This window comes from Xyrauchen texanus, chromosome 18 (assembly GCF_025860055.1).
Source record: "Xyrauchen texanus isolate HMW12.3.18 chromosome 18, RBS_HiC_50CHRs, whole genome shotgun sequence".
NCBI lineage: Eukaryota > Metazoa > Chordata > Actinopteri > Cypriniformes > Catostomidae > Xyrauchen > Xyrauchen texanus.
In genome coordinates, this window is record NC_068293.1 from 13,014,373 (window position 1) to 13,041,853 (window position 27,481).

General features: G+C 40.3%; 2 protein-coding genes across 2 annotated transcripts in view; one reads left to right on the top strand and one right to left on the bottom strand.

Annotated features, from left to right (window-relative positions):
* LOC127659000 (cytoplasmic protein NCK2-like) overlaps window positions 1-27,481 on the bottom strand; it is a 576,925-nt gene that overhangs the window by 360,491 nt on the left and 188,953 nt on the right. The window lies entirely within an intron of this gene.
* Window positions 1-27,481, top strand: part of uxs1 (UDP-glucuronate decarboxylase 1) — a 138,912-nt gene that overhangs the window by 18,273 nt on the left and 93,158 nt on the right. The window contains exons 2-3 of the mRNA XM_052148600.1: window positions 20,326-20,353; window positions 21,172-21,220. Coding sequence (XP_052004560.1) covers window positions 20,326-20,353; window positions 21,172-21,220 — 77 coding nt within the window. The remainder of the gene's footprint in view (window positions 1-20,325; window positions 20,354-21,171; window positions 21,221-27,481) is intronic.

A 27,481-nucleotide genomic window follows, 5' to 3' on the forward strand; every position in this document is an offset into this window, starting at 1 on the left:
TTTTAAATTAGCTTTGGCCCAGAAAAAATGGTGGCATTTCTGGATCATGTTCACATATGGCTTCTTCTTTAACTTGCATTTGTTGATGGCACGGTGAACTGTGTTCACAGACAATGAGTTCTGGAGGTGTTTCTGAGCCCATGCAGCGATTCCATTAAAGAATCATGCCTGTTTTTAATGCAGTGCCACCTGAGGGCCCAAAAATCACGGGCATCCAATGTTGATTTCTCCAGATTTTCTGAATCTTTTGATGATATTATGTGCTGTAGATGATGAGATATACAAAGTCTTCACAATTTTACGTTGAGGAACATTATTTTGAAATGTTTTCACAATTTGTGGATGCAGATTGGTGAACCTCTGCCCATCTTTACTTCTGAGAGACTCTGCCTCTCTAAGGTATTCTTTTTATACCCTTCATGTTACTAAACTTTTACCAATTAACCTTTTTAGTTGCAAAATGTTCCTCCAGCTGTTTGTTTTTAGTAACACTTACTTTTCCAGCCTTTTGTTGCCCCCGTCCCACATTTTTTTAGATGCATTGTGGCCATCAAATTCAAAATTACCTTTTGTTTCTTACAATGGTACATTTCCTCAGTTTAAAAATGTTATATGTTGTCTATATTCTATTGTGAATAACATTTGGGTTTATGAGATTTGCAAATTATTGCATTCTGTATTTATTTACATTTTACACAGCGTCCCAACTTTTTTGGAATTGGGGTTGTACAAACTCGAACCCAAAGTCCTACTAACTTTAACCCGGCGGCTTCGTGAACTGCTCTGAGACCGCAAACAACAGCGTATTCGCACGTGTACCCAGAACATGTGGCGGGGAGGGGCTCCCGATGTCCCAATGTGGCCCCATGCAATTGCGTGGTTTGGGTGATGGTTAAAATCCGCTACTGAATAAATGTTAGCATTTCACAATTAATGTTTAACTTTATAAAAAGGTTAATGCATTAGGTATCATGAACAAACAATGAATAATATATTTTTTACAGCCTTTATTGATTGTAATGATTGTTAGTAAAATTACAATTGTTCATTGTTAGTTTATGTTAGTTCATAGTGCATTAATGTTTACTAATACTACTTTAGATGTAGATGTTACTTTAAAATGTAATAGTAAATGTTGTAACTAACATTAATTTCATCAGTTTATGTTAATTACAGTAATGATGTTAAATGAATGTCACATTTATTTAGCACTTTTTCTGACACTACACTCAAAGCGCTTTACATGGTGAACAGAGGACTCTCCTTATTCACCACCAGTGTGAAGCATCCACCTGTATAATGCTTCAGCAGCCATGTGTGCCAGTACGCTCACCACACACCAGCTATTGATGAAGAGGAGAGAGTAGAGTGATATAGCCAATTCATGGATGGGGATTATTAGGAGACAATAAGCGATATGACCAATGGGGGAATTTGGCCTGGACACCGGAGTTACACCCCAGCTCTTTTCGAGAAGTGTTCTGGGATTTTTAATGACCACTCAGAGTCAGGACCTCGGTTTAATAATGTTAACAAATGGAACATTTTTGTACAGTGTTACCATAATGTAACTGTGTGGGGCATAAACATATAACTTGGAAAAGTGTGGCAGAGGGCACTTTAAAAAAAAAAAAAATCAGTATCGGTCCATCTTGGTGTTAAAAAAAATCTTGCTGCCGCACGATTGGCTGATTAGATAATCGCATGGATGATTGATGGTGCCAGACGGGCTGGTTTGAGTATTTCTGTTACTGCTGATCTCCTGGGATTTTCACACACAACAGTCTCTAGAATTTAATCAGAATGGTGCCAAAAACATCCAGTGAGTGTCAGTTCTGTGGAAAGAAATACCTTGTTGATGAGTGAGGTCAACAGAGAATGGCCAGATTGGTTCGAACTGACAAAGTCTACAGTAACTCAGATAACTGCTCTGTACAGTTGTGGTCAGAAGAATATCATCTCAGAATGCTATTCTGAGATGTGGGTAGGCGCTGTTTTGGCAGCACGAGGGGGGGATCTACACAATGTTAGGCAGGTTGTTTTAATGTTGTGGCTGATCGGTATTTATGATGTTAAGTATTTGAATTGTCTGAATAAAATTTTTCATTATGTATTATATTTAGAATTATTTACATTTTTATAAACTAATCTTGTTTGGGTGATTTCCTCAATAACTTTTGATATATGTGATTGATTGATTTAATTAATTAATTGTCTAGGACCGGGTCAAATTATTGATTTTCTGATACATCACAATCTTCATTTGAACAATTTCAATATCGATTAATTAATCCCAAGATCAGTCTTTTACTCAATGCACAACCTTCTAATACAATGTGAGAAATTCACTCATATTTACAACAACATTTTGTGCTATATGACTAAAAATGTCTATGTTTGCCACTGACTGGTAAATGTTCAGATTTCACTTACTAGTGATTGAGTAGTAGTGGTGAAGCATTCAGCAGTGACATCCTTTCATTGCATGTTGAGAGTAAAGATGGCCAAAGTGATGAAAAACAAATAAAATATAATTAGCAAAATATTGATATTATTTCACCCCAAAAGCTATTGTATCAGTTTAGAAGACATTAATTTGACAGCTGGAGTCTGTATGGAAGACGTTTATGCTTACTATCTGTGATTTTTGGAGCTTCAAAAGTTTGATCACCATCCACTTTTTTTAAAGGACATGCTGAACTTATAAGTTATTTTCTATTCTTCTCCAAATGTTTTCTGGTGAAGAAAGACACCCAAGATATCATGATGGTGGTGAGTAAATAATGAGACAATTAAAATTTTTGGGTGAACTACAAATACAAAGAATCCTGCAGCTTTCCCCTATAAAACGTGCTGGGGGGTTGGGGGTCTTGGGCACCAGCTTTTGTTCACTTAGTAGTTTCTTGTCCATTAGTCTGCAGTCATACTCAGTTGCATTAGTGACTGTCATTATTATTCAGTATTCTTTGCCCATTAGATACCCTTTTGCTTATAAGACCAGTGAAAATAGACCAATTTTCAAATTATGCTGTCCAGTGTGAGTTGCATAGAGGGCTATTCATCACACTGATTTCTAATAGATGGAGCAGATAATTTAGAGATTATCCACTCAAGTTTCCTCTCAATTGTTGAGGTTGTTCTTTATTTAAAAATAAAACGGTTCCATGTTGCGTATTCCCAGAAATCATTGAAAACAAGCAAAAAAACAAAAAAAAAAACTGTCCATGCACACATAATACAAATAGAGTTGAACAACACACAAAATGTTGACAATGTTTAGTAATCATATATGCTGGGTTGAACAATTTGATTAATTTAGGCAATATGCATGTATCAAGACTTATTCTGCAGAGATCCTCTTTTTAAAACGTCGCTGTTTATATACATAGTGTAATTCTGAGTAGAAAAAGCAACTAAAAAGTATGCTTGGATGGATTACTGCAAGATGTTTGGCATGCTAATGCAAGAAATGCTCGTATAAGGTTGCCGACACTGACAAGGTAGAACAATTTTAAGTTGTATTTTTATATAATTTGAATATAAATCTGCACTCTACATCTAGATGCTCAAGGTCACTGTTGGACAGGAAGGAGTTACCAGCATCAGGCTTTATTGGATCGGCAGCACTGTGTAGTTTTGGTTTATGTTTCTAAAGCCCTCGAGATGGAGATTAAAGAGAGAGATTACAGAGGATCATTGAAAAATCAATCTGCTAATGGTCGGTGCTTGACTGTTTCACAGTCAAGCACAGCAGTGCAGATAGCATGGTTTAAACGCCGCAAAAGTAACGCAAGGCATAAAGTCACCCAAAACCCACAAAACTGTATGTCTCTAATATAACAAAGGCTTAAGTTGCCTACTAGACATAGTAATTTTTTTTTTCCCCTTTACTAAGTCTTTGCCTAAATCTGGTGAGACGTTAATGATAATACACAGCTATTTTTGGCATTACTCACACATTTTTCCTTTCAGACAAATGTCCTTTCCACTAATGCATTCCATTCATCTTCTCCATGCTAACTGAACATGGCTAGTCTATATTTGCCTTTTCTCTATATTTAGCCCTCTCCTGTGATTTCAAATCTTCAGCCCAGAGTTTTCATCAACATCAGTAATACCCAGCTGCCAGTGGCTATATTCAAATTGACACACAATGAACTTATAGCCTAGTTTTCTGTCTATTAAAAACACAGGTGAAATGACCTAGATTTGGAACATGAGAGGGAATTCATTTCAGAGACAGTTCATGTTATTGAGATTGCATGAAAAAAACGTATTCCCTTTGGTATAGGTTTTCTGCCATTTAGAGGATTTCGATATGTATTTTTGTCTAAAATATGTTAGTTTTTATATTTGTCTGACTCCGTCTTCTGTCTCTAATCTGCTGATGCCAGCTCTGCCCTTCCCTGGCCACTCTCCACGTCTCTGTGGGATTCGCTGCCCTTTCTGGGATAATCCTTTCTGAAACTGCCCAATAATGTGCCAACATCAATCTGCAGTAATTATCAGTTTATATTGGCCACTCTAAAAAGTCAATTTGGTGAAGTTGTATAGCCTGCCTGCCGAAACAACCAGACAGTTTAAATTCCAAAGTCAACTTTTCTGTTTTGTTGGAACATTGCAGAGCTTAATCGAATTTAGGGCTGTGAACTGGCTTATTGTGTCAATGGTTTACCTGATCAGGGTTTCGCTGCATTCTGATAAGACCGTCAGCACAGTTGTTAATAGGCAAAATAATCTGGAACATCGTTTATTGCAAGAGTCTGCCAAATTCATGCTTTGATCAGAAATTACTCTCTTAGCACCTACAGATATTGCATTATTTTGCTTTTGGAGGTGGAACATGAACACACAAGTGTGGTGGTTAACTTTTAAATAATATGAAACATAGGGCTGACTGTGTCGATGCAATCATATATTTCGAAGCTTTTTCTCAGGATATTTAAGCTATACTTTAGATCATTGTATCAATATTTTTGTATTTATTTGTGCATTCATATGATGTCCGACAGTTCAATAATGAATAACTCTGATACTAGCATTTTTCAGGGCTGTCAGAGCCGTACCACTGTGAATTCAGCTTCAGTAGGTAGATGAAATCAGTAGGTTCAGCTGAAATCAGTCTGTGCATAGTGAAATTCGAACCATTGCCCCAGTGACCAAAGCTTGAAGTGTTGTTGAACGTATGGGCACATGAAAACTCCAGTTTCCAGGTAATATCTAAACAGAGTAGCACCTAAAGTGAGTTTTAAAGTGAGTTATTTGTAGTTTAGTAGACTAAATGATGTAATACTTTCAACAGTAGGGATGGGTACTGTTAGAGATTTTCCCGATTTGATTCAAGTTCACAAGCTTTCGATTCTGATTTCGATTACATTTTTATTCAAGTGGATATATTTCAGTTATAATGTCTTTGCCTACATACGAAAGACATTCTCTCCCAGATAATGATGTTAATTGTAATGGGAACCTTCTTACTATGTACATTATGAAAATGTTAATTTGACTAATTATATTTTATTCGTTTTCATAATATTGGACACATTTTAGTTTTTAAAAAATGTAAAGCTATATTTATGGAATACAAATCCATGTATTCCTTAAATACATATGATATTATATTGCATATATTATATTTTGTTACATGTTTATTGTTTACATGCCAAATTTGAACAGTTTTTGTATTTTCATGATTTGTTGAATGCATGTTAACCAGTAATGTCTCTTTATGAATACTGGCTGTTCTGTAAAGAACGTCTGTAAAGGAGCACATATTAAAGCGAGACGACTAGAGTGACTTGACCTCATCTGTGCTATGTGATTAAAATTAAACAGACTTTAAAGAACAGAAAGGGTAGTAAATGAGACATTATTCAATAAAAAATAAATTGTGTGGATCTCGTCTTTGGACACACACACACATGGAACGAGTCAAACCAAACTTTTACTCAACACGGTGATGAAATTCTACCCCACTATATTGCACAATCACAGCTAATGAAATACATTTTTGTCTCATAGTGCAAAATTTGTTGAGTAATAACCACTCATTCTATAGAGGGTTGCGCTGCGCCTAGGGTAAAAGTTGGAAATTAATAACTGAGACACTCAAAGGAAGATTGCGATTCATTGGTCCTTGTCAGGAAGGTATATTTTATTAACCATACTTACTAACCAAAACACCAATACTAATCAGTGAAGGTAAAATTTAATTTTAGAGTGAAAATATAACTTCCATATCACATTTATTGTTGAATATGTGAATGCAGTTACTTCCTCGGGAACAGATGTCTCTGAGGCTGGTATCAGTTAGTGCCACAGAAAAAGGGAAACATGTTTGAATTGATGTAGAAATGTCAAAGTCGGGGTACTGGAACATTTGTAAGCAACATGTAGACTTTCTGTGTGATCATGTTGTCTGCGAGGAGTAAGAGAGATTAAAATTCAACCTGCAGATTCAGAAGTTCTTTCACAGGCATATAGGAACTTTATCACATATTTGGCGCAATTTCAGTTCCAGCTGTTATGGGATTCTGGTGAACACCTGTTTGAGACTACACGTATAGATTTCACAGGCGGTCAAGTTTACATCATGTCAAGTCACATATGAAGGGGTGTGCTGGAGCAGCATGCTGTAGAAGTGCTAGCACATTGTAGTCTGAATGTAACCTAGACTGTAACCTAAAATGTAAGACATTTTTTAATAGCGTCAGACTTGCCTTTTAGGGATACAGATGGTTCCTCTAGTCCTCATCCCACTTTATGAATATTTATTAAATCTCCTGTTTTGTAGGAATGCTGTTCTGATGTCATAATGCAAACACTGTCTGTGATTTCCTCTGTGTTCTCATGTCATTTACCATAAGAAATGTTTGATTAGTATATTTCTTTCATGAGAGCAAGATCGGCCTGATTTTCATGGTCCTTTATTTAATAATATTAGGTAAAAAAAACAGATTGGTATTTTGAGCTGTAATTCTGAAATTAATCTATTATTTTGAACCAGTTTTAATGAAAAATGAATAATACTAGGGGTGGGTAAATAGTTTCTGATTGACTTGACTTCAAATGAAGCTCGTGATTAGGCATTAACAGACAATAAAACTGTAATGTCTATAATGTCGATGAATCATCATTGTGTAATTAGATAAAAGTTTAGTTGTGAATTGTTCAGCAGCGAGATCCTTTCACAGAGTATTGAGAGTAAAAGTTGCACCGTGTAATATGTGTCCACGACATGAGATCCACGCAACCCATTGCTCATTGAATACTGTCTCTTTTAATACTCTTTCTGTTCTTTACAGTCAGTTGTTGATAAAAAAAAATTAAAATTAATTCTAATCATGCATCACACAGATGAGGTAAAGCCATTCGAGTCCTCTAGTTAACATGCGCTTATTTAGAGGCACCGTTTACAGAAATGTCGTTTTTTGTTAAAGAGACGGTACCGTTTTTAGTACAAATCACAAATCACGTTTTTGTTACAAATCAGTAACAAATCATTGCAAATACCTGTAAATAGTAAAAATTTTGCAATTTAACAATAAATATGTAACAAAAATAATCTATGAAATATAATGTCTTTTTTATTGTTTAAATTAATTTATCTGTTCATTTTTTAAAAGCAAGTGCATCCAAAATGATGAAAAAGTAATAAAATATACTTTGCAAAGTTACCTAATTTTACCTAGTTAAAAGGTGCCCTGTATTTAGCTTAGCTGGGACGTTACATTACGTACATTAACTGGGAGAGAATTTGCTTTATATGTAACAAAAGGGACATTGTAACTGAAGTAAACCCATATGAATTGATATTGAATCGAAATTGGGAAATCTGTATCAATATATATAAACAAAATATTTATAAACATTTACCAAAGTAAACGGTTGCTCCCACTTTTTTGAGCTTGACCTCAAACAGCCCCTTATTAGCTAAAATGCTAGGTATTTTGTATGTTTCTCAGTGCAGTTTTAATATAAGGTTAGCATTGTTGAAGTGCATTCCATATAGTCTGCTGTGAGACAACACACTGCATTCAGGGCATGTACAGGCTCTAATGTGTATGTATCTACACATCGTGAGGATTACATTAAAGGTTGCAACATGGAGACGTACATTTTGCGTAAATAGATAAATTACAAGTTTTTTATTTGTTGGTATGTGCACAATAGTGACTTATTTGGTTTATAACCTCCTTTGTTTGGTTGATAAATTCAGCCAACTTGTACATCAGTTAGACACTAGTGCTCACAAACACATGAGACACATGTAGACACATTGCAAACACTGCACAAGTACACAGACATTATCAGAATGCTTGGCCAAAACATTGCAACCGGATTATGCATCCGTTGTCCCCTTGTACATGATGTGCATTCTTGCTTTACTATGGTATATCAGTTCACAAGGGGATGGCAGTTACATTTAAATGTCTGTTGCATTATATTTGATTAGTTATTACTCAGGTAGCAAACAATAAATATGTGTTATCTGACCTGCTCAATAAGATTCTCTTCAAACTGTTGCTTTGCCATGATAGCCACTATTAGCGCCCCTTGCTGCAATGTCATGTAAATGCCTTAAATGGCTTTCTTTTTTTGGGGTGAGGTCAGAAATGAATTAAGCAAAAAACAATCAGCACATCTAGATTTTTGCCCATTACTTTGTTTTCTCATTGCATATAAAACACATTTTCCAGTGTCTTGGCAGCTGTTAAATGTTTTACATCAAAACCTAGAAAAAACATATAACTTCAAATATCATGTAAATACGGTTTTCATGCATTGTTGGGATTTTTGAAAGTTGTCAGCATAGTGCTGTGCATATAAATGCAATCAATAGAATAAAATGCATACTTGCATCACATTTTGAATTGCACTATAAACAGATTTCAGACTTTGAAGTAGAGTTTGCCTGAGTGTCTATATTTACAGGTGAAACTCGAAAAATTAGAATATCGTGCAAAAGTTCATTAATTTCAGTAATTCAACTTAAAAGGTGAAACTAATATATTATATAGACTCATTACAAGCAAAGTAAGATATTTCAAGCCTTTATTTGATATAATTTTGATGATTATGGCTTACAGCTTATGAAAACCCCAAATTCAGAATCTCAGAAAATTAGAATATTACATGAAATCAATAAAAAAAAGGATTTTAAATACAGAAATGTCGGCTCTCTGAAAAGTATAATCATGCATATGTACTCAGTGCTTGGTTTGGGCCCCTTTTGCATTAATTACTGCCTCAGTGTGGCGTGGCATGATGCTATCAGCCTGTGGCACTGCTGAGGTGTTATGGAAGACCAAGATGCTTCAATAGCGGCCTTCAGCTCTTCTGCATTGTTTGGTCTCATGTCTCTCATCTTTCTCTTGGCAATGCCCCATAGATTCTCTATGGGGTTCAGGTCAGGCGAGTTTGCTGGCCAATCAAGCACAGTAATACCATGGTCATTGAACCAGGTTTTGGTACTTTTGGCAGTGTGGGCAGGTGCCAAGTCCTGCTGGAAAATGAAGTCAGCATCTCCATAAAGCTTGTCTGCTGAAGGAAGCATGAAGTGCTCTAAAATGTCCCGGTAGACGGCTGCGTTGACTCTGGACTTAATAAAGCACAGTGGACCAACACCAGCCGATGACATGGCTCCCCAAACCAACACAGACTGTGGAAACTTCACACTGGACTTCAAGCATCTTGGATTGTGTGCCTCTCCATTCTTCCTCCAGACTCTGGGACCTTGGTTTCCAAATGAGATGCAAAATTTGCTCTCATCAGAAAAGAGGACTTTGGACTACTGAGCAACAGACCAGTTCTTTTTTTCTTTAGCCCAGGTAAGACGTTTGACATTTGAAGCCCATGTCCAGGACCCGTCTGTGTGTGGTGGCTCTTGATGCAGTAACTCCAGCCTCAGTCCACTCCTTGTGAAGCTCCCCACACATTTGAATGGCCTTTTCCTGACAATCCTCTCCAGGCTACGGTCATCCCTGCTGCTTGTGCACCTTTTTCTTCCACACTTTTCCCTTCCACTTAACTTTCTATTAATGTGCTTTGATACAGCACTTTGAGAACATCCAACTTCTTTTGCAATTACCTTTTGAGGCTTTCCCTCCTTGTGGAGGGTGTCAATGATGGTTTTCTGCACAACTGTCAGGTCAGCAGTCTTCCCCATGATTGTGAATTCAACTGAACCAGACTGAGAGACCATTTAAAGGCTCAGGAACCCTTTGCAGGTGTTTAGCTGATTAGAGTGTGACACTTTGAGCCTACAATACTGAACCTTTTCACAATATTCTAATTTTCTGAGATTCTGAATTTGGGGTTTTCATAAGCTGTAAGCCATAATCATCAAAATGATCTCAAATAAAGGCTTGAAATATCTTACTTTGCTTGTAATGAGTCTATATAATATATTAGTTTCACCTTTTAAGTTGAATTACTGAAATGAATGAACTTTTGCACGATATTCAAATTTTTCGAGTTTCACCTGTATGTCTTGTGTAGAGTATGTTACAAGCTTAAGTAAACTGTACTATTTAGAAATTTAATTTTGAAATCAATATGAAGAAATTCAGGTGGATAAATTTGGGTCATGCTATTGCTGCTTTGATGAACGACTGCTCCAGTTCTTGTAGATCCCTAAAGAGGCCCCAGGACTCAGCACAGATTCTCACCAACAGAATGACCTTGGCAAACCAGTCATACCGCTGCTGCCCACCTGCCCCAGAACACAACTACCTTCCCTTCTCACAAACCTACTGATAGGCTGTGCTAAAAATAATGTTGCTGTTGTGAGAACTTGACCAGATGTATTTAGCTAGAGATGTTCCAAGAATTCTGTTTCCTGTTCAATTTAGACTGTCTGTTGGAAACTTTTTATGTTGGTATTTTTATTTTGTAAAAGTGGTCATTCCCTTGCTTTGATACTTCTGTGCTTATGATAATTTAGCCTACTGAAATTTTCTCTTGTCACATTTTTCAAAGTTTAAAACTTCTTTTTACCAGCAGCTATTTAGCAGAGACGGGCCACTTCTATTAAAATGAATGGGAGAAATTGGAACGTTCAACGGTCTACGGATGTAGAAAAAGAAGTCCCTCTTTAGATTTAAAATAAGCCAACCATCATTTAGATACAGTCATCACCTGTCAGTCAACTGGAGAACGGGCATACCCATTAGCTATAAAAGCCAGGAATATAGTGTTTTTAACGTAATCTTAGGTAAAGAAATCTAATTTATGGTACTATTGTTATCAGATTTTACTGCTGATTTGAAATGCAGTATTGTGCAAAAGTCTTTAGGCACTTGAGAAAAATGTTGCATAGTGAGGATGTCTTCAAACTTTATGCCATAATTAGTTTTTGTTTATCAATTAATGTCATACAAAGTCCAGTAAACATAAAAGCAGAAAATATAAATAACCATCTTAAGACAAACGTTTTTGTGAAGCATCTAATGTGTCTAAGACTTTTGCACAGTACTGCATGTTCTTTGATCTTAATCTTGACCAACCATTTTGGAGATTTTTCAGTCTTTCCCCATTCAAGTTGATAGGTGCTGCACTTATATTCTGCCTGTTTAAATAGAAAAATTAGTTGCCTTCCGAGAGCATTCAAAAGATGTCCGCCAAGTGTACTATCTTGCTAAAAAGACTTTAACTTGACACATTGTTTAAAAACACAACATTTATGGTGCTGAAAACCAGTTAGACTTGACACAACCAAAGTCAGACACTCCAAAAGTGTCCATCTGACATGGATATACATAGACCAGCATTTCTGAAACTATGAATAACTGAAATTTCAGTATCAAGTAAATACACTCCATTCAGTTCACTCTTCCATGCTGTTGTCTCGTAGAACCACAAGCTGTATGTGTAAATCTTCTCAGAAATGCTCTTAAAATAAGTTTAAAATAGTGTCAAAAAAATTCTTAGCAAAGCGTAGGACATAAAAATAAAAGCTTTTATAAAGACGCTACAAGAAACTTTCAGCAAAGACTAAGTCTGATTCTTTTTGTCTGATTAACATTTTTTATTAGTTCATACAGATAACAAGTTAAGAAAAGCAAAACATATTTACACAGAATAAACACTCAACCCCCAACAAACATCGCCGTTGTCACACATAAGCATACACACACACACACACACACACACACACACACACACACAAAATATATAATAATCACACAAATTTAAAATTATGCTTCTCTCTCCACTGCCCTTCCCCGAGATCTCCCCAAAAATGCAAACTGTTGCCTCACTTCCCATCAAACAAATCCCAGATCCCCAGCCATATACATGACTCTTCCTTGAAAGCTACCACCTTCCCCATCTCCATGCCCCACCCCTTAAAATAATTTGCCTGCTGATCACAACACAGGCCAGGACCAAATCCTCCATGTTTTATCCCCCTATGCCTTATCGACCAAAACACATAGTCCATGGCAAAATAAAAGCCGAGTGCCCAAAACGCCACACATAAAACTCCAAACCACGAACCAAAATCTCAATGCACCACCAAAAACATGGGCCACGTCAACATCTTCTGATCGGCATGCCAGCAGGTGGGCATGACCCTAAACCCACTTAATCTAGAGGGGTTCCAACAGAATCAATGCAAAATGCCTAACCAAACCGTCAAATGATCTCAACACTCCATTCCCAGACCGGTCACTGAGCACACCAACCTCCCCCACAATCCACCCCAACCATCAGAAAGGGTACCAATCAATACATAACCCTGGGTTCAGCCATATGCTCAAGGCAACACCCAAACAAATGTCCGAACTAAACAACCTGGACACCCCCGCCCAGACTGACAGAAATGCCCTGCAACAGCGAAACGGGCAAGAACCCCCCATTCAATGGCCTAGCCCACCCCCACCAACGAGCCCATGCAACCCACTGAAATGCAATCTGGGACGCCCTCCACTCTAAATGAAGAACCCCCCCATGGAACCAAATCACTCAAAATAAGAGAGGGTTACATCCACAGAGACAGACTGCAGCAGGCAGCAAAACACCAGAACACAACTCTCCTTAATAACACCAGCCCTCCCAACCTGTCCACATCGCCGAAAAACTTCCCTCCAAAGGGTCAAAACTAACTCCAACCAAACCACACAAACCCACCGGGAATAAAACAACCAAACACACAATGCCCTGCCTGGGTCACTGGAAGGCACCTGGCCAAAAAGCTGCCACCGGGCAACATGCTGCCAGAGCCAATGCCCCGGATCCAGACCAACCAACTCTGCATCCTGAGAATCCAGAAAAGGAAGCAACAATTCCATGGAGGCAAGGCACAGATCCAGCAGGGCCAGAGACGAATAATAAAATATAATCTGTGCAAAGCAGTAGCCTATGCGCCACACCTCCTGCCACCATCCCCGGAAAACCATCCTCTCTTCCCACCATGGCTGCCAATGGCTCCAGGGCAAGACAGAACTATAATGGGGAAACCCCGCTGGGCACCCCCACTCAAAGCAAAACAATCTGAAACCAACCCACTCGCCCACACCGCCGCCACCGGGAGTCCACAAAGCAACTCCAAAATAAAATCAAAAATCTCCAAAAGCCTCTCAATTATAAATAAAGCAAAACTATACCTTGATGAGAATGCACTCCGTACTTTATACTGTACCCTGGTACTACCATACCTTATGTTTTGTGTTGAAGTGTGGGGAAATAATTACCAGAAAACAATAAATCCTCTGATCATATTACAGAAAAGAGCTGTGAGGATCATTCATAAGGTTGGTTTTCTAGAACATACTCATAATCTGTTTACGCAGTCAAAGTTGTTAAAATTTGATGATCTTGTAAAATATAATACATCAATGGTCCTATATAAAGCATTTAACAACATATTACCGCCTAACTTACAACGTTGTTTTCAAATTCCAGTGCGAGCGCATAACTTGAGAGGTTTTGGATATTTTTCATTACAAAGAGCCCAAACCACTCGTAAACATTATTGTGTGTCCGTATGTGGAGTGAAACTCTGGAACAAACTGGATTTACAACAAAAGCAATGTAAAACTATTCATCAATTTAAACTGTTATATAAATATCGGGTCTGGTTAAAATACAGAGATGAGGATTTTTAATTTACATTGCTGTTGTACTCTGTCTTAGAGTGTTAACATGTGCTCAATGTTTCCTAACCATCGTTGGTATATTGTCCATTAACATCGTCGGTATATTGTCCATTACCATTGTTGGCATTGGTAATTCTTCTTAATTGTTGGTACTGTTGTTATAATAAATACTTGTTACTTGTGGTAACGCCACCATGATACAACATTTGTAAACAATCCGTGAGCAAAGTAAAATGAAGCTCAATGTATTAATTATTAAATGGGGAACTGGGGTGGGATTAAATAAGTTGTTTCTTCCCACTCCCTTTCAGGCAGATTTCGATCGTCATAGTTTAATACTGTATGTTTGTTTTACACTGTATGACTTAACAATATTTGTTGCCTTGTACTTCTGTGCCATTGCCTGAAATAAATGAAAAATGAATGAATGAATGAATGAATGAACTCCAATCCAACCAGCAAAAGCACTCCCGAACCCGCACACCTCCAAAATCCCAAAAAGACAATCCACTCCACCACACCAAATGCCAAGTGAGACGGTAGTGACCGGAGCCCTGCCTCCCGCCACCGACCACACCACACCGATGAAATGCCTAGTTATATCAGAAGAGCCAGGGCCCCGAAGAAACCCCACCCTATCCACACGTACAAGAGAATCACAACCCCACTCAATCGGCTAGCCAGAATTTCTGACAATACACCAACATCTAGCCGGATCAGGGAAAAACAGATGGCAACTCCTACACTCCCCCGGATCCCCATCCCTCCCAAGAACCAGACCGATCCGGGCACACGCCACAGCTGGTGGAAGCCTCCCACTCGCCAAAGACTCTGCACATACCCCCAGTAAATGTAGAGCCAATTCTGCAGCACAAGATCCAAAAAAACCAAGCTGCAAAGCCATCTGGACCCAGAGCTCCACCTGTAGGCAAGCTCTGCTCCGGCACCCCCAATATTCTCCTCCAACTCCATGAGCCCCTGCACCCCAGATTCTCAATCTGCACAATCAGAGGAGCCAGTCATTCCCCACACAAGCACCGACCTCAGCCTCTGTGCAAGAACCCAGAACCTCACAAAATGGACACCCAAAGTGCCAACTACACGACCTCCCCTTCTCCACACGTGGCAAGACCTCCAAACCCACCAGGATGCGATCTGAGACCAAAGCGTTTCCAACCGAGCAACCAACAACAGCCAAAACGAGGGACCCAGGCACAAAAAAATAAATCCCACAGAACGATGCAAAATAAAATGCGCAGTCCCTACCAGATATGCCCAGAAGTCTCCAAAAATGTGTAAGAACAAGACTCCCACACATTCCGCAAAGAGCCAATGCCGAACCAGGGGCCCGCTATCCACCACAATCAAAGTCTACCAAAAGATCAAAGTCCCCTCCCAACACTACACCAAGAGGGGTGCCAACGACCCACAACATCCCCCCAAGATCCAAAAAAAAGCCCTGATCATCACGCCAGGCACTCAAACATCAGCCAAAATAAGACCTCTCCCCAAACATCTGCCAAAACAATGACTCTTCCCAATCTGTCCGATACAGCCGAACTGCAGATGCCCACCCACCAGTGCAATGACCCTCCTGCCCTACACCTGAGTCAGCACCAAAGAAAACCTGTCCATCCCACATCAACCCCAAAACCTCCAGCCTCCCACAGGGAAATATGCACCCCCTGAAGAAGCACTACACTTAAGAAAAGAAACAACCCCTCATCCCCATGGGGGTGCCCAACCCTCCCACACTCCTCATGAAGAGAGACAATCCGCACACATCAACACCTGACATACGATAAAAAACAGACCGTGCATCAAAAACAAAATCACAAAGACCACACTCTAACACCAGTGCAACAATCAAACCCCGAACCTCCCCCAGAACCACACAAAAAGAAAAATGTTCGCATCAACCCCATGCAAACCAAACTTCAACCGCCAGGCGGAATCAGCACTAACAAAAAAAGGCACTCAGCTTCCTCGGACAGTCAAATGAATGTCCAGTAAGCCGGCCCACTCGGCCACCACACGAGTGCAACAAATGACCCAACCACCTCAATGTTTTGCAATAAACACTCCACAAAACAAACTCCAGCCAATAGGAGGCACAAGCACAAAGAACGTGCAGATTCATCCACAGAACAGTCCCAAAGGAGTGTCACTCCACAAACCAAACTCCAGCCACCAGGCAGAACCAGCACAAAAAGAAACAAAAAAGTTCTCAGTTTCCCCGAAAAATCAAGCAAACTTCCAATCAAGCTGGTCCACTCGGCCACAAAGCGAGCACCATGAAACAGTCCACTGACTCCACGAAGGACATCGCCCACCAGGGACATTTTAATGTCCCACAGCCATCCCCAGCATCCACCCCCAACCTGGCCAGGAACAGTGCAAAAGTGACCCTCCGCTGATACAAGAGCCTCCTGCAACCCCTGAATCGACCACGCCCCTCTCCTGCTGAACCTGCAAAGCCCGGGAACAAGAAAATGCTGCGGCTCCTCCAAAAAAGCCCCCCAACCCCCGCCCATTGCAACACAAGATCCCTATCGGATGATCCCAAAAAGCCTTCCAGAACAGATCAGGGCCCGTCCCCCTCAGCAGATCGCCGAGCTGGAACCCTGTGAACCTGCTATGCCAAGCAGACCCGGAAAGAGCCCATCCAGGAACTCCACCACATCCCGACCCTCTTTGGCCCCAGGAACCCGGATGCCACTCTGCCGGCCAAACACACCCCAGTTGCCAGCGTCTTGCAGCCAACTCCCTACCCGATAAGCCCTAGAAAATCAACTTGTCCCTCAACACCCCCCACAACCTCACCAGGGAACCCCGCCACCACGGCAGCGATCGATTGACGCACAACTGCTAGAGCCCCTATGTCGGCAACGACCCCCGCCAGCACCGCTGACATGCCCAACATCCCCTGCCGAACCTCTCTGACCAAATCGACTCAAGAACCCGAGAAACCCGAACTCCCTGACACACCCAGAATAGAGCGGACCAAATCCCAGTGGTCTATGCCGTCAGCAGCGCCAAAACTAGCAAAGTATGCAGTGCTCGTCGCCCACATGTCCGAACATCGCATGACTCCATGCGACATCTAAGCCTGATTCTTAAGTGCTGACTGAGGTGACATTTAAGTGTTGTGAATGAATTAACGTTATATTTATATAGCTCTTTTCTGACACTTCACTAATTGCGCTTTACACAGTGAACAGGGGATTCTCCTCAACGACCACCAGTGTGCAGCATCCACCCGGCAGCCATAGTGGGCCTGTACATTCAATTGTACACCAGCTATTGGTGGAGAGGAGAGAGTAGAGTTATAGAGCCATAGTGGATGGGGATTATTAGTAGGCCATGATTGAGAAGGGCCAATGAGGGAAATTTAGCCAGGACATCAGGGTTACACCCCTACTCTTTACGAGAAGTGCTCTAGAATTTTTAATGACCACAGAGAGTCAGGAACGCAGTTTAACGTCTCATCCAAAGGACAGTGCCTTTTTACAGTATAGTGTCCCCATCACTATACTGGGGCATTAGGACCCACACAGACCTCAGGGTGAGCATCCCCTGCTGGCCTCCCTAATACCTCTTCCAGCAGCAACCTTAGTTTTCCCTGGAGGTCTCTCATCCAGGTGCTGTCCAGGTTCAAAATTGCTTGGCTTCAGTGGGCAACCGGTCTTGAGCTACAGGGTGAAGCAAAGACTACAGTGATGTCTACACAAAATAGCCACCCTCAAACACTGAATCAGCCAATAGTGAGCCTGCAAGGATATATCAGTCACTTGACACCATTCATTCATTCATTCTTTCATGATTTAATACAATGCATTATAGAACAATATTTTGATAGGTTATTTTATTTTCTATTGATTAATCAAATAAGAGGCTAATTTAATTTCCTGTATTCTGAAACATTATTCCACATCTTGCTGAATGTCCTCTAAACAATTTGCAAATTGAAGGCTACAAAAATCAAAAAAAAAAGTGTACAAAATGTACATACTTGGTGTACAAAAAAATTATGCTGAAGTATAAATTGCATAAGATAATTAGCGCATTAAATGCAGAAAGAATCAAAGCAAAGCAAAGGAGTTAAAGCACCTGACACCCCACACAAAAGCTTCTATAAAATGTTTTATATACAGTGCTTGGGTTGGGCTAATTTTTTAGATGCAGCTCTTTCTGTCTGTTTCTATAATTTTTTTCCTTAAGAAAAAAAAATCACTGACGGAGGTTCGCCATGCTAAAGTTTAGATATCCAACTAATCATGATTAAAATCACTGTCGATCATTTTCATATATTTTTTTTTTTTTAAATTTAAGTGACATTTAGATTGTTTTTATTATTTGTTTCATCCCTCTATAGTCTTAGGCTTGTTGTCTCTGTTATCAGAAAGAGCGAGGAGTGCGCACAATGTGTTATGTGTTTACAAATCTCTGACATACAGTAGACCAATTGCACAAATGGAATGCATAATGTGAGAGACTAATGAACTAAAAATAAAAGTGAGAGTAGGCTAATAATAGCCCTAGGCCCAATGATATGAAAATATTATAATGCAATATATTGACTTCTAAAGCCACATTTGCTTTTATTGTCTAATCAATTATTTACTCATTTTTAACAAAGTATTTGAATTATATGATATATATATATATATATATATATATATATATATATATATATATATATATATATATATATATATATATATATATATATATATATATATATATATATATATATATATATGTATATGTATGTTTATAATTATTTAAATGATAATATATTCAATCCTTTTTAATTCTCAATATTTGCGTTTCTCAGCAAATATTGCTATGTGATTAATTACGATTAATTTAAATAATCGGCACATCATGTAATCAATTCAATTAAAACATTTAATCGATTGACAACTCTAGTTAATGAAAATAACACTGGTCAGAGCTTAACACAATCCAATCCCTCATTGATTTTTGTGGTGGCAAAATGTTTATTCCATCAGGCATCTGGTTCTGCCCCTCTCAAATGGATTGTGTGATTCAAAACTCTCCTGTTTGCACTGGCAAGGCACTAGGCTGCACATGCCAAGTTGGCCGTTCACATGACAACTTGTTATAAATCATGCAGGACCCAGCAATTTGCGGTGACAGCAGCAAGGCCACTGGGAAAGAACTGCCCAGATTGGGAACAGTGATTTGCATAATTATCCTCTTGATAGTAAGTTTGCTGTTTACACTCACCTTTTGCCTTGAATCCTTTCTTTACTGTCATCTTTTTTTAATTAACTGCCAAGGATTACCGAGCTACTTAAAACAAAGATCTATACGAGTTTTCTTGGTGGATCTCACCTTGAGCGAATGTTGATAATATGAGAGATGGATTGGGGGCAGTGGATAATGGGACATGTGCATCTTGTATTTTATTTATGGTGGTGTTTTTTACCTGCTCAATTCCTGGTCACCTGCATGATATGGATTGGCAGGTGGAAGGTATTTGTCTTTTGAAATGTGCAGCCTATTTGGTGTTAGAGAGAGAAATAATGGGTTTCACAATGGCTTAATTAGAGAAAAGGGCATGTGTTTCCTCTGTATTATTAATGTTCATGACACTAATTTATTTATGAAGGTTAGGCCTTACATTCCCAAGTCCGATTCATATTCGTTAAATATATTTGCTTTGATCAGAACAGTAAGATTCATAGAAGGAAACATGATAAGGAACCATATCTGTTATTATTATTTTAGCATGTAAATATTGTTTTTAGACGTTGTATGTTTTTTAGGAACTGTGGTATTGTGGGGGAGATGAGCCCACCCAGAGCAGCCTGGACTAGTATTAATTAATTTGTAAAGTAATTACTATATTGCGAGTCCCACTAGTGACTATTAAAGATCTGCTGTCACACAACTAGAAATTGCATCTGAGGAATTTGGAAATTTAGTTTGAATTAATTGCACATTTTCTCTTTCCTTTCCTCTCCACAATAAATATTGGACATGGCGTACTGAATCTTGATAATATATATGTCCCCACTTTTTAACTGAACAGACTTATTACCACCTGACCAAGGAACCTAACAGGTTGTCCATATATTTATTTATAATCTCTTCATGTTAACGACTGCAAAACTATAAACCAATTTGCATTTGAATAGTATGATGATGATGATGTTGATTTGTTAGTGAGGTTTCATTTCTTCTGTTCTTCTTTCAGCTGTCTGGGGAACCTATGCAAATATGAGGTAATTACGATTTCTTTTTGTGCTTGCAGAAGTTTCAGGTATTTCTCCAGCTCAGTTTATTGCTAAAAAAAATCCAGTTATTTTTCCATACATTGTGTTTAATGTCATATGACATGTTGTTCCTGTCAGTGGGCCACTCAAAACTGTGCTCATAGCAATTAAGGCATTGTTTTAGGCCACCGTTTTAGGTAATGCAGACTTTCTAAGATCATGACAAAAGTTAACATAGTACAATGCTTCTTAACATTAATGCGATAAATGTTTTGCAAATAATGATACATTTGAAAAATAAATAAATACTGATATTGGGATACCATGAGATATGCTGTTATCATATTGACTTTAAACAGAGCTGAGTGTGTCATATTAGTAGCTGAAAGCATGATCAAATTAACCCAAATTATTCAAACTTTGCCTTTTATGTAACAAATTCATAACTTAATTACAAATAGACTTAAACAGGCAATCAACTGGGATGTTTATATTATTGTCAACCGGGGGGGGTTTAAGATTTTGTGGAGCTTTTGTTGGAGTTCTGTGGGAACTGATACAATGTGGGTCTTGTCATGAAGTAATATTAATCAGAAACAGATATTTGGCCCACTCACTGGGCCGTGGTTTGGAACCAAAGAGGGTGATCGATGGAAAGAAAGCTTTAATTTAAATCAACACCCATCATGTGGAATTGTTGGCTCTGTATGTCTTCACCATGTGTCCTAGGCAGAGCTGAAGGAGGGATTGTTGAGATTGTGCAAGTGTGAATGTTTGTTTACATCTTTGTGGGTGTGATAAAGCCTGTCTGTTGTTCTTTCCCACAGGTCTATACAAGAACATGGAGAAATGAAGGTTGAGCAGAGGATAGAGGAGGTTTGTTAACACAAGTTGGTCATGTGGATTTTCATGCTGTTCTTTTAATTTTTATGATTTTGTATTTTCTATTCTTTTCATTATCGTAAACACATACCTCATTTTCATGGGAAATGTGTCCCTGACAGCTGAGATCCACACTTGAAGTCCTGTGATGCTAACAAAGAGTGCAATATAATTAATAGATTAATTGCACTTTGCTCTGATAGCAATTTTTTTCTGCTTGGATCGCTTATTGTTCATATACTGAAACAAAGAAATAGTTGAAGAAATCCCTCAAAATTATTGTGTTGTCTCCTGGCATATACTCTCTCTCTCAAGCCAATTAATGCCTGATTGATCAAATGTAATACATTCAACAATGCAAGAAAAAGACAGGGAGTAGTACACAAGGGGTATATGTACACAGAACTAATGAACAAACTTGAAACACTTGGATACAATCAGGAAGGGATAATAAACTGACACAAGACAAGAACAGCGAAACTATATTTCTAAATAAAAGTCCTGCCTCCCAGCAACCTTTATTGATTTCTAGGGGAATTTACGATGCTTGACAATGTGACCCCCATGGTTGGCTCCTTATGCCGAAAAAAGAGGGAGATTGGAGGCAAGGTGCAGGCTCTTAGAACAGTGGAGCATGAGACCACGGGGGACATGCCGGGCAAAACGGTGACCACAGGGGACCCGGCGGACAACCACGAGACCCTGGTGTTAGCCAAGGACCAGTAGATCAAGGTGGCGCTGAAAGAAATGGAGAAGTAGTGGCCATGGACCAGAGGACTTAGGCGAGGGCAACATCAAGGCAATGGGGGACTCTTGCGAGGGCAATTTCAAGGCAACAGGGGACTCTGGCGAGCTCAAGGCAGCTGAAACACCTGGCAGTATTCAGGAAGGGATAATGAACTGAGAAAAGAAAAGAGAAACTCTTAAAAAACAAAAGTCCAACTTTCTAGCAAACTGGCCGCTAGGGGAAATTCCCATGCATGATACCACCATTCTTTTTAAAATGGGTTGCAAATGCCATTTTATTTATTTATTTATTTTACCTTGAAAAGTTTGATGTGTAGCTTGTCCTGCACTGTTTGTACTATGGACAAAATTCCTCAAATCATGCTGCTTTTTGAAGAGAGTTGTGAAATTAGGGACCAGACTTATGATTCTTGCCTGTGGACAGGTGAAAAAATCCCCCACATTTATATTAAAAGAGGGACCCAAGCCATTTCTAGTGACCAGAATATCATAGAGACTGGGGCGGGGGTCATTTGACTTGAGCCAGTAAGCAATGACCCTAACCACCAAGCAACGTATGAGCAACCAATGAGAACATCCTAACAGCTATAATGCAACGCGCTTGCAACCACATTGCGTCACATTAAGGCCACATTTACACTAAAATATTTTCGATTTAAAACTCTGTTTTCTGTTTCCAAATGCCAGTGTTTTCCAAAGTAGGCAGTACTAGAGAGTGTTTTCAGAATCTGCCCTCATGCAGCATCAAGGTTGTAGGGTATAGTTTGACATATGTGTAGTTTTGGATATTTATTATTCCCAACATGTTTGACAAAGTGTACTTTACGGAACAAGATCACAATAATATTTGTTCAAAACTCGATGAAACTCTTTTTAAGTTGGATTGTGTACACCTACACACACATTTGCATTAAAAGTCAGTGCTATAACGGTGATCTCTCTCATCTCATTACAGAACCAAAATGTCTGCTTATCACTGGCGAAAGCTCATTTCCCCTATCTGCCTGACCTTAAGTTCAAAGTGTTTCCAACACATTCTGATGCTGATTTGTCAGTCTCTGCGATAGCTTTTTAGAAATGGTGACATTTATTTCCCTGCCTGATGTTTGACATTTCATTTAAAGAGGTGGTACAGTTTGGAAATTTGCAGACACAGATCTTTGCTCTCACTCAGAGGCATGTAGAAATGAGAAATATCTGGCGTTTCAGTTATCACTCTTGTTTAACATGATGAGTAATAAGGAGGATATTTGCTTTTAACACAGAAACTCTGGATAATAAGCAATGTTATGCCAACAAGAGTGCTGTAGTACTAACTATCCAACGTGATCTCATGGGACATAAAGTTTGGTTCTAACAAATGTGTGTTTGCTTATGTTTGCATAGATATAGAAACATATTGACAGCATCTAAAACATCATAATTTTAAATATTAACACCTTTAGAAACGTACAAATGTTTATGTGTACTGTTTCAATCAATTAATATTGAATTCATGGAAATGATTAGCTAATTTTATTGAATTTGTTATCAATAAGATAAGTTAAATTCTAAATGTCATCACATTTACTTAACGCAGTTGATGCATTTACCTAATTTGACATTGTAACGGGTTTCTTTCGGTTCTGTGCGATTTCTGCTGCCCTATCAACGTTTTAAAGGTTTATATCTCTTTAACCAAGACTAGTGCATCGAGAAGATTTACAGCTATTAATAATGTAAATTCCACTCTCTGCCTCACACAAAGCTATTTTATGCCGTCAGGGAGCACATCAGAGGTAGTGCATTGCCCTTTGGACTAGTTTTGTACTTAATTTTGCAATTTTTCGGAAAATAAATTATTGTGATTTTAAATTTATCTGCCTATGTTTTTTTTTTTTTTTTTTTTATATATATGGTTCAGAAATGGTTAAAGTTAGGTTTAGATGTAGGTGTAGGATAAGTGGCTGTTAAATACATATAAATTCATATGTTGTATGTAGGCTATGAACATCCACGGCAGACCTGTTTCAATTAAACTAGACCTGCTAAAAGAGTAGAATCAGAACATTTACAAGGTGGAGGACTTTGAGGGAATTTTTAAGGTTCGATTCTTGCCATGTTGCTTCTTGACATTGCCTCCCTGTCAAACAAATAATATTTATTGAATAAAAAAAATCTAAATATCAGGTTGAGAGATGAGACTGTCGAGTTCCGATGCCCTCCCTCCCTCCCTCCCTCCACCCCTCCCTCCACATCTCCACGCAGCAGTGCAGCACACATCGGCACTTCAGACACAGACAGGCAGGCAGCAGCCCCTCCCAGCTCCTATCACAGTTGTGTTTTTCTTGGCTTGTGTGGAGGTGAGTGGTGATGGAAAAAAAGACTAAGCTTCCAGTGCCTCGACATAACAGCTAATTAGCCAAAAGACATATATAGTTAACTTGTGTCTTGCTAACTTGCATGACTCATGAGCTACTAGCAAATGTAATAAGTTAGCTAAAGTTTAGCTAAGGCAATATATCATGGCCATACAGGCTAATGTACTGTACTTAATGGAGACACTACAGGTGAATACAGTAAAATTTGTGTCTAATAACGTCATCACAATTGCATCATTGATATGCAAATTAGGCATTAACTAATTAAAATGCGGTAATTTGCATACATTAGAAAAAAAATGTTTAAATAAATAATTACGAGAAGTGCCCTTTTATTCCACTTGAACCCCTGCCCCCAAAAATGTCTGTTCTCATCCCTGCTGTTGATTAATACAATTGTGAGTTTGATATTGTTCTTATTCAACAGTTGTAACAAGTTAAGAGTGTTTCATGTTCAATTCAAGTTTACCTAAATCTACAGCATGTGTGGCTTAATGTTGATTACAACAAACCCGGCTCTCATTTATAATGTGTCACAAACGCCCACGAAGGCGCCTCCTCGATCGGCCTCCAGAGTTCTAATTACCCACATACCGGGCTTAATTAATCCACAGCTGATCTCCATTCATCTCCCTCTATTTAAGCTACATGCAGTCTCACACTCACTGCGAAGTCTTGTTAGTCCCAACTACTCTACTGAGCGTTCTAGTTACTATCCCTGTTGATTATCTGCTTTCCGACCTTGCTCTCCCTTCTGACTACGATTGATTGCTGCCTACCTACCTGAACTCTTGCCCGCCTCTACGTATTGCCACTTGCTGCCTGCCCTGACATTCTGCCTGCCTCACTACGCTCTCAGCCTGCCAACGAGTGCCCTGCTTCCCCATTGCTTGACCATTGCCTGTTCATGTCTGTGAGTTCAATTAATAAACTGCTTATGGATCCCAACTTACCTGAGTCTGTGTTACAGAAGACTTCGCCAAACATCGATCCAGCGGTAATATCACGCATGGCCGAGGAACTCACCGCCCAAGCGAGTCAGTTGTCAGCACAACATCACCAACTCGGACGCCTCACGTCAGCCATGGAAGAAATCTTGCGGTCCGTGCAAGCGCTACACCAGCCCGCACCGGCGCTCGCCGCGCCCCAAGCCAGCCAAGTGGCCGCCGCCGCTCCTCACTACCAGTCGATCGCCAGCCCACGACTCGCACACCCCGAGAAGTTTGACGGTACGCCCTCGAAGTGCAAAGGCTTCTTCATGCAGTGCACGGTCTACCTCTCTCAACAACTGGCGCTTTACCCCACCGACGAGAGCAAGATCCTCTTCGTGTGTTCAGTGCTCATGGGCAGAGCTCTTGATTGGGCTAACACGATCTGGTTCAACCAGGGTTTCGCCCAAACGACCTTCGAATCCTTCATGGACATCCTGAAGACCGTCTTTGACCACCCCGAGAGCGGCAAGAGCGCGGGCGAACAGCTGATGGCCCTGCGTCAGGGAAATCGCACAGCAGCGGACTACGCAATTTCCTTCCGCACCCTCGCCACCCAGACCGGCTGGCCAGAAAGCCCCCTCAAGCTCCAGGGGGCAGTCCGAACTGGCCTGTCGCGATGAAGGAATCTCCCTCGATCAATTCGTCACGCTGGCGATCCACATCGACAACCTCATCCGCTCCAGACGCCCAAGCCGGTGGGCAGCACCGGCACCTCCGACTCGTCCGATCCACGAGGAATCCGAACCCATACAGGTCGGACGGGCACATCTGACGCAGGAGGAAAAGGAACGCCGTCTCTCACACAACCTCTGCCTCTACTGCGGTCTAGCGGGGCATCAACGCGCTAGCTGCCCGAGACGCCCATCACAATTCGGGGTGAGTCATCTATCTACCTCAGCTCTCCCTGTTTCTTGTCTTGAAGTACCCGTTAAACTCACTCACGTCACTATTAATCTCACCACTCATGCTTTGATTGATTCGGGAGCAGCGGGCAACTTTATTGATGAGTCACTGTGCAGACGTGCTAACATCCCACTGATCTCTTGTACTCCTCCCTTGGCAGTGGAGTTAGACGGGCGCCCCCTGGGGACCGGTCGCGTGTGCTACACCACCACCGACGTGATCCTGCAGGTGGGGGCGCTGCACACCGAGTCAACACGGTTCTTTGTCATTCATTCACCCCACAACCCAGTTATTCTCAGCCAACCCTGGTTACGAAAACATAACCCACAAATCTCCTGGCAGGATCATCAAATCACACAATGGGGTGCCGACTGCATGACAAAATGCCTGAAATCCATCACGCCTACCACCGTAGGTTCAACCAGAATTTCGACAGTACCTCACGCCTCATCCCCGATCCCCACCGAATACGCTGATCTAAGCGTAGCCTTCAGCAAAATCAAGGCAGCACAGCTACCGCCTCACCGCGCGCACGACTGCGCCATCGAGCTCATCCCTGGCTTATCACCGCCCAAGAGCCGCATCTTTCCTCTATTGGAACCTGAATCCCATGCCATGAAGACATACATAGAGGAGGAGCTCGCCAAGGGGTTCATTCGGCCGTCCACTTCTCCAGCCGCGGCCGGTTTCTTCTTCGTGGGTAAGAAAGATGGATCCCTTCGACCCTGTATTGATTACCGCGGCCTCAACGATGTTACCGTGAAATTCCGCTACCCACTTCCCTTGATCCCTGCAGCCCTCGAGCAACTGCGGTCCGCCCAGATCTATACCAAGCTGGACTTGCGCTGCGCCTACAACCTTATCCGTATCCAAGAGGGGGGCGAGTGGAAAACTGCCTTCTCCACCACTAACGGCCACTACGAATATTTGGTGATGCCGTTCGGCCTGTCCAATAGCCCCTCTGTCTTTCAGTGTTATATCAACAATATCTTCCGAGACATGCTTAACCAGTGCGTTATCGTCTACATCGACAACATACTGATATACTCCAACTCCCTTGCAGAGCACATCATGCAGGTCAGAGCCGTACTAAGACGTCTAGCAGAACACCAACTCTATGCCAAGGCATAAAAATGTGAGTTCCACTTGACCACTGTGGCATTTCTGGCGTACATCATCAGTCCACAGGGGGTGGCCATGGACGAGAACAATTTGCGGGCTGTCCAAAACTGGCCACAACCCAACACGGTGAA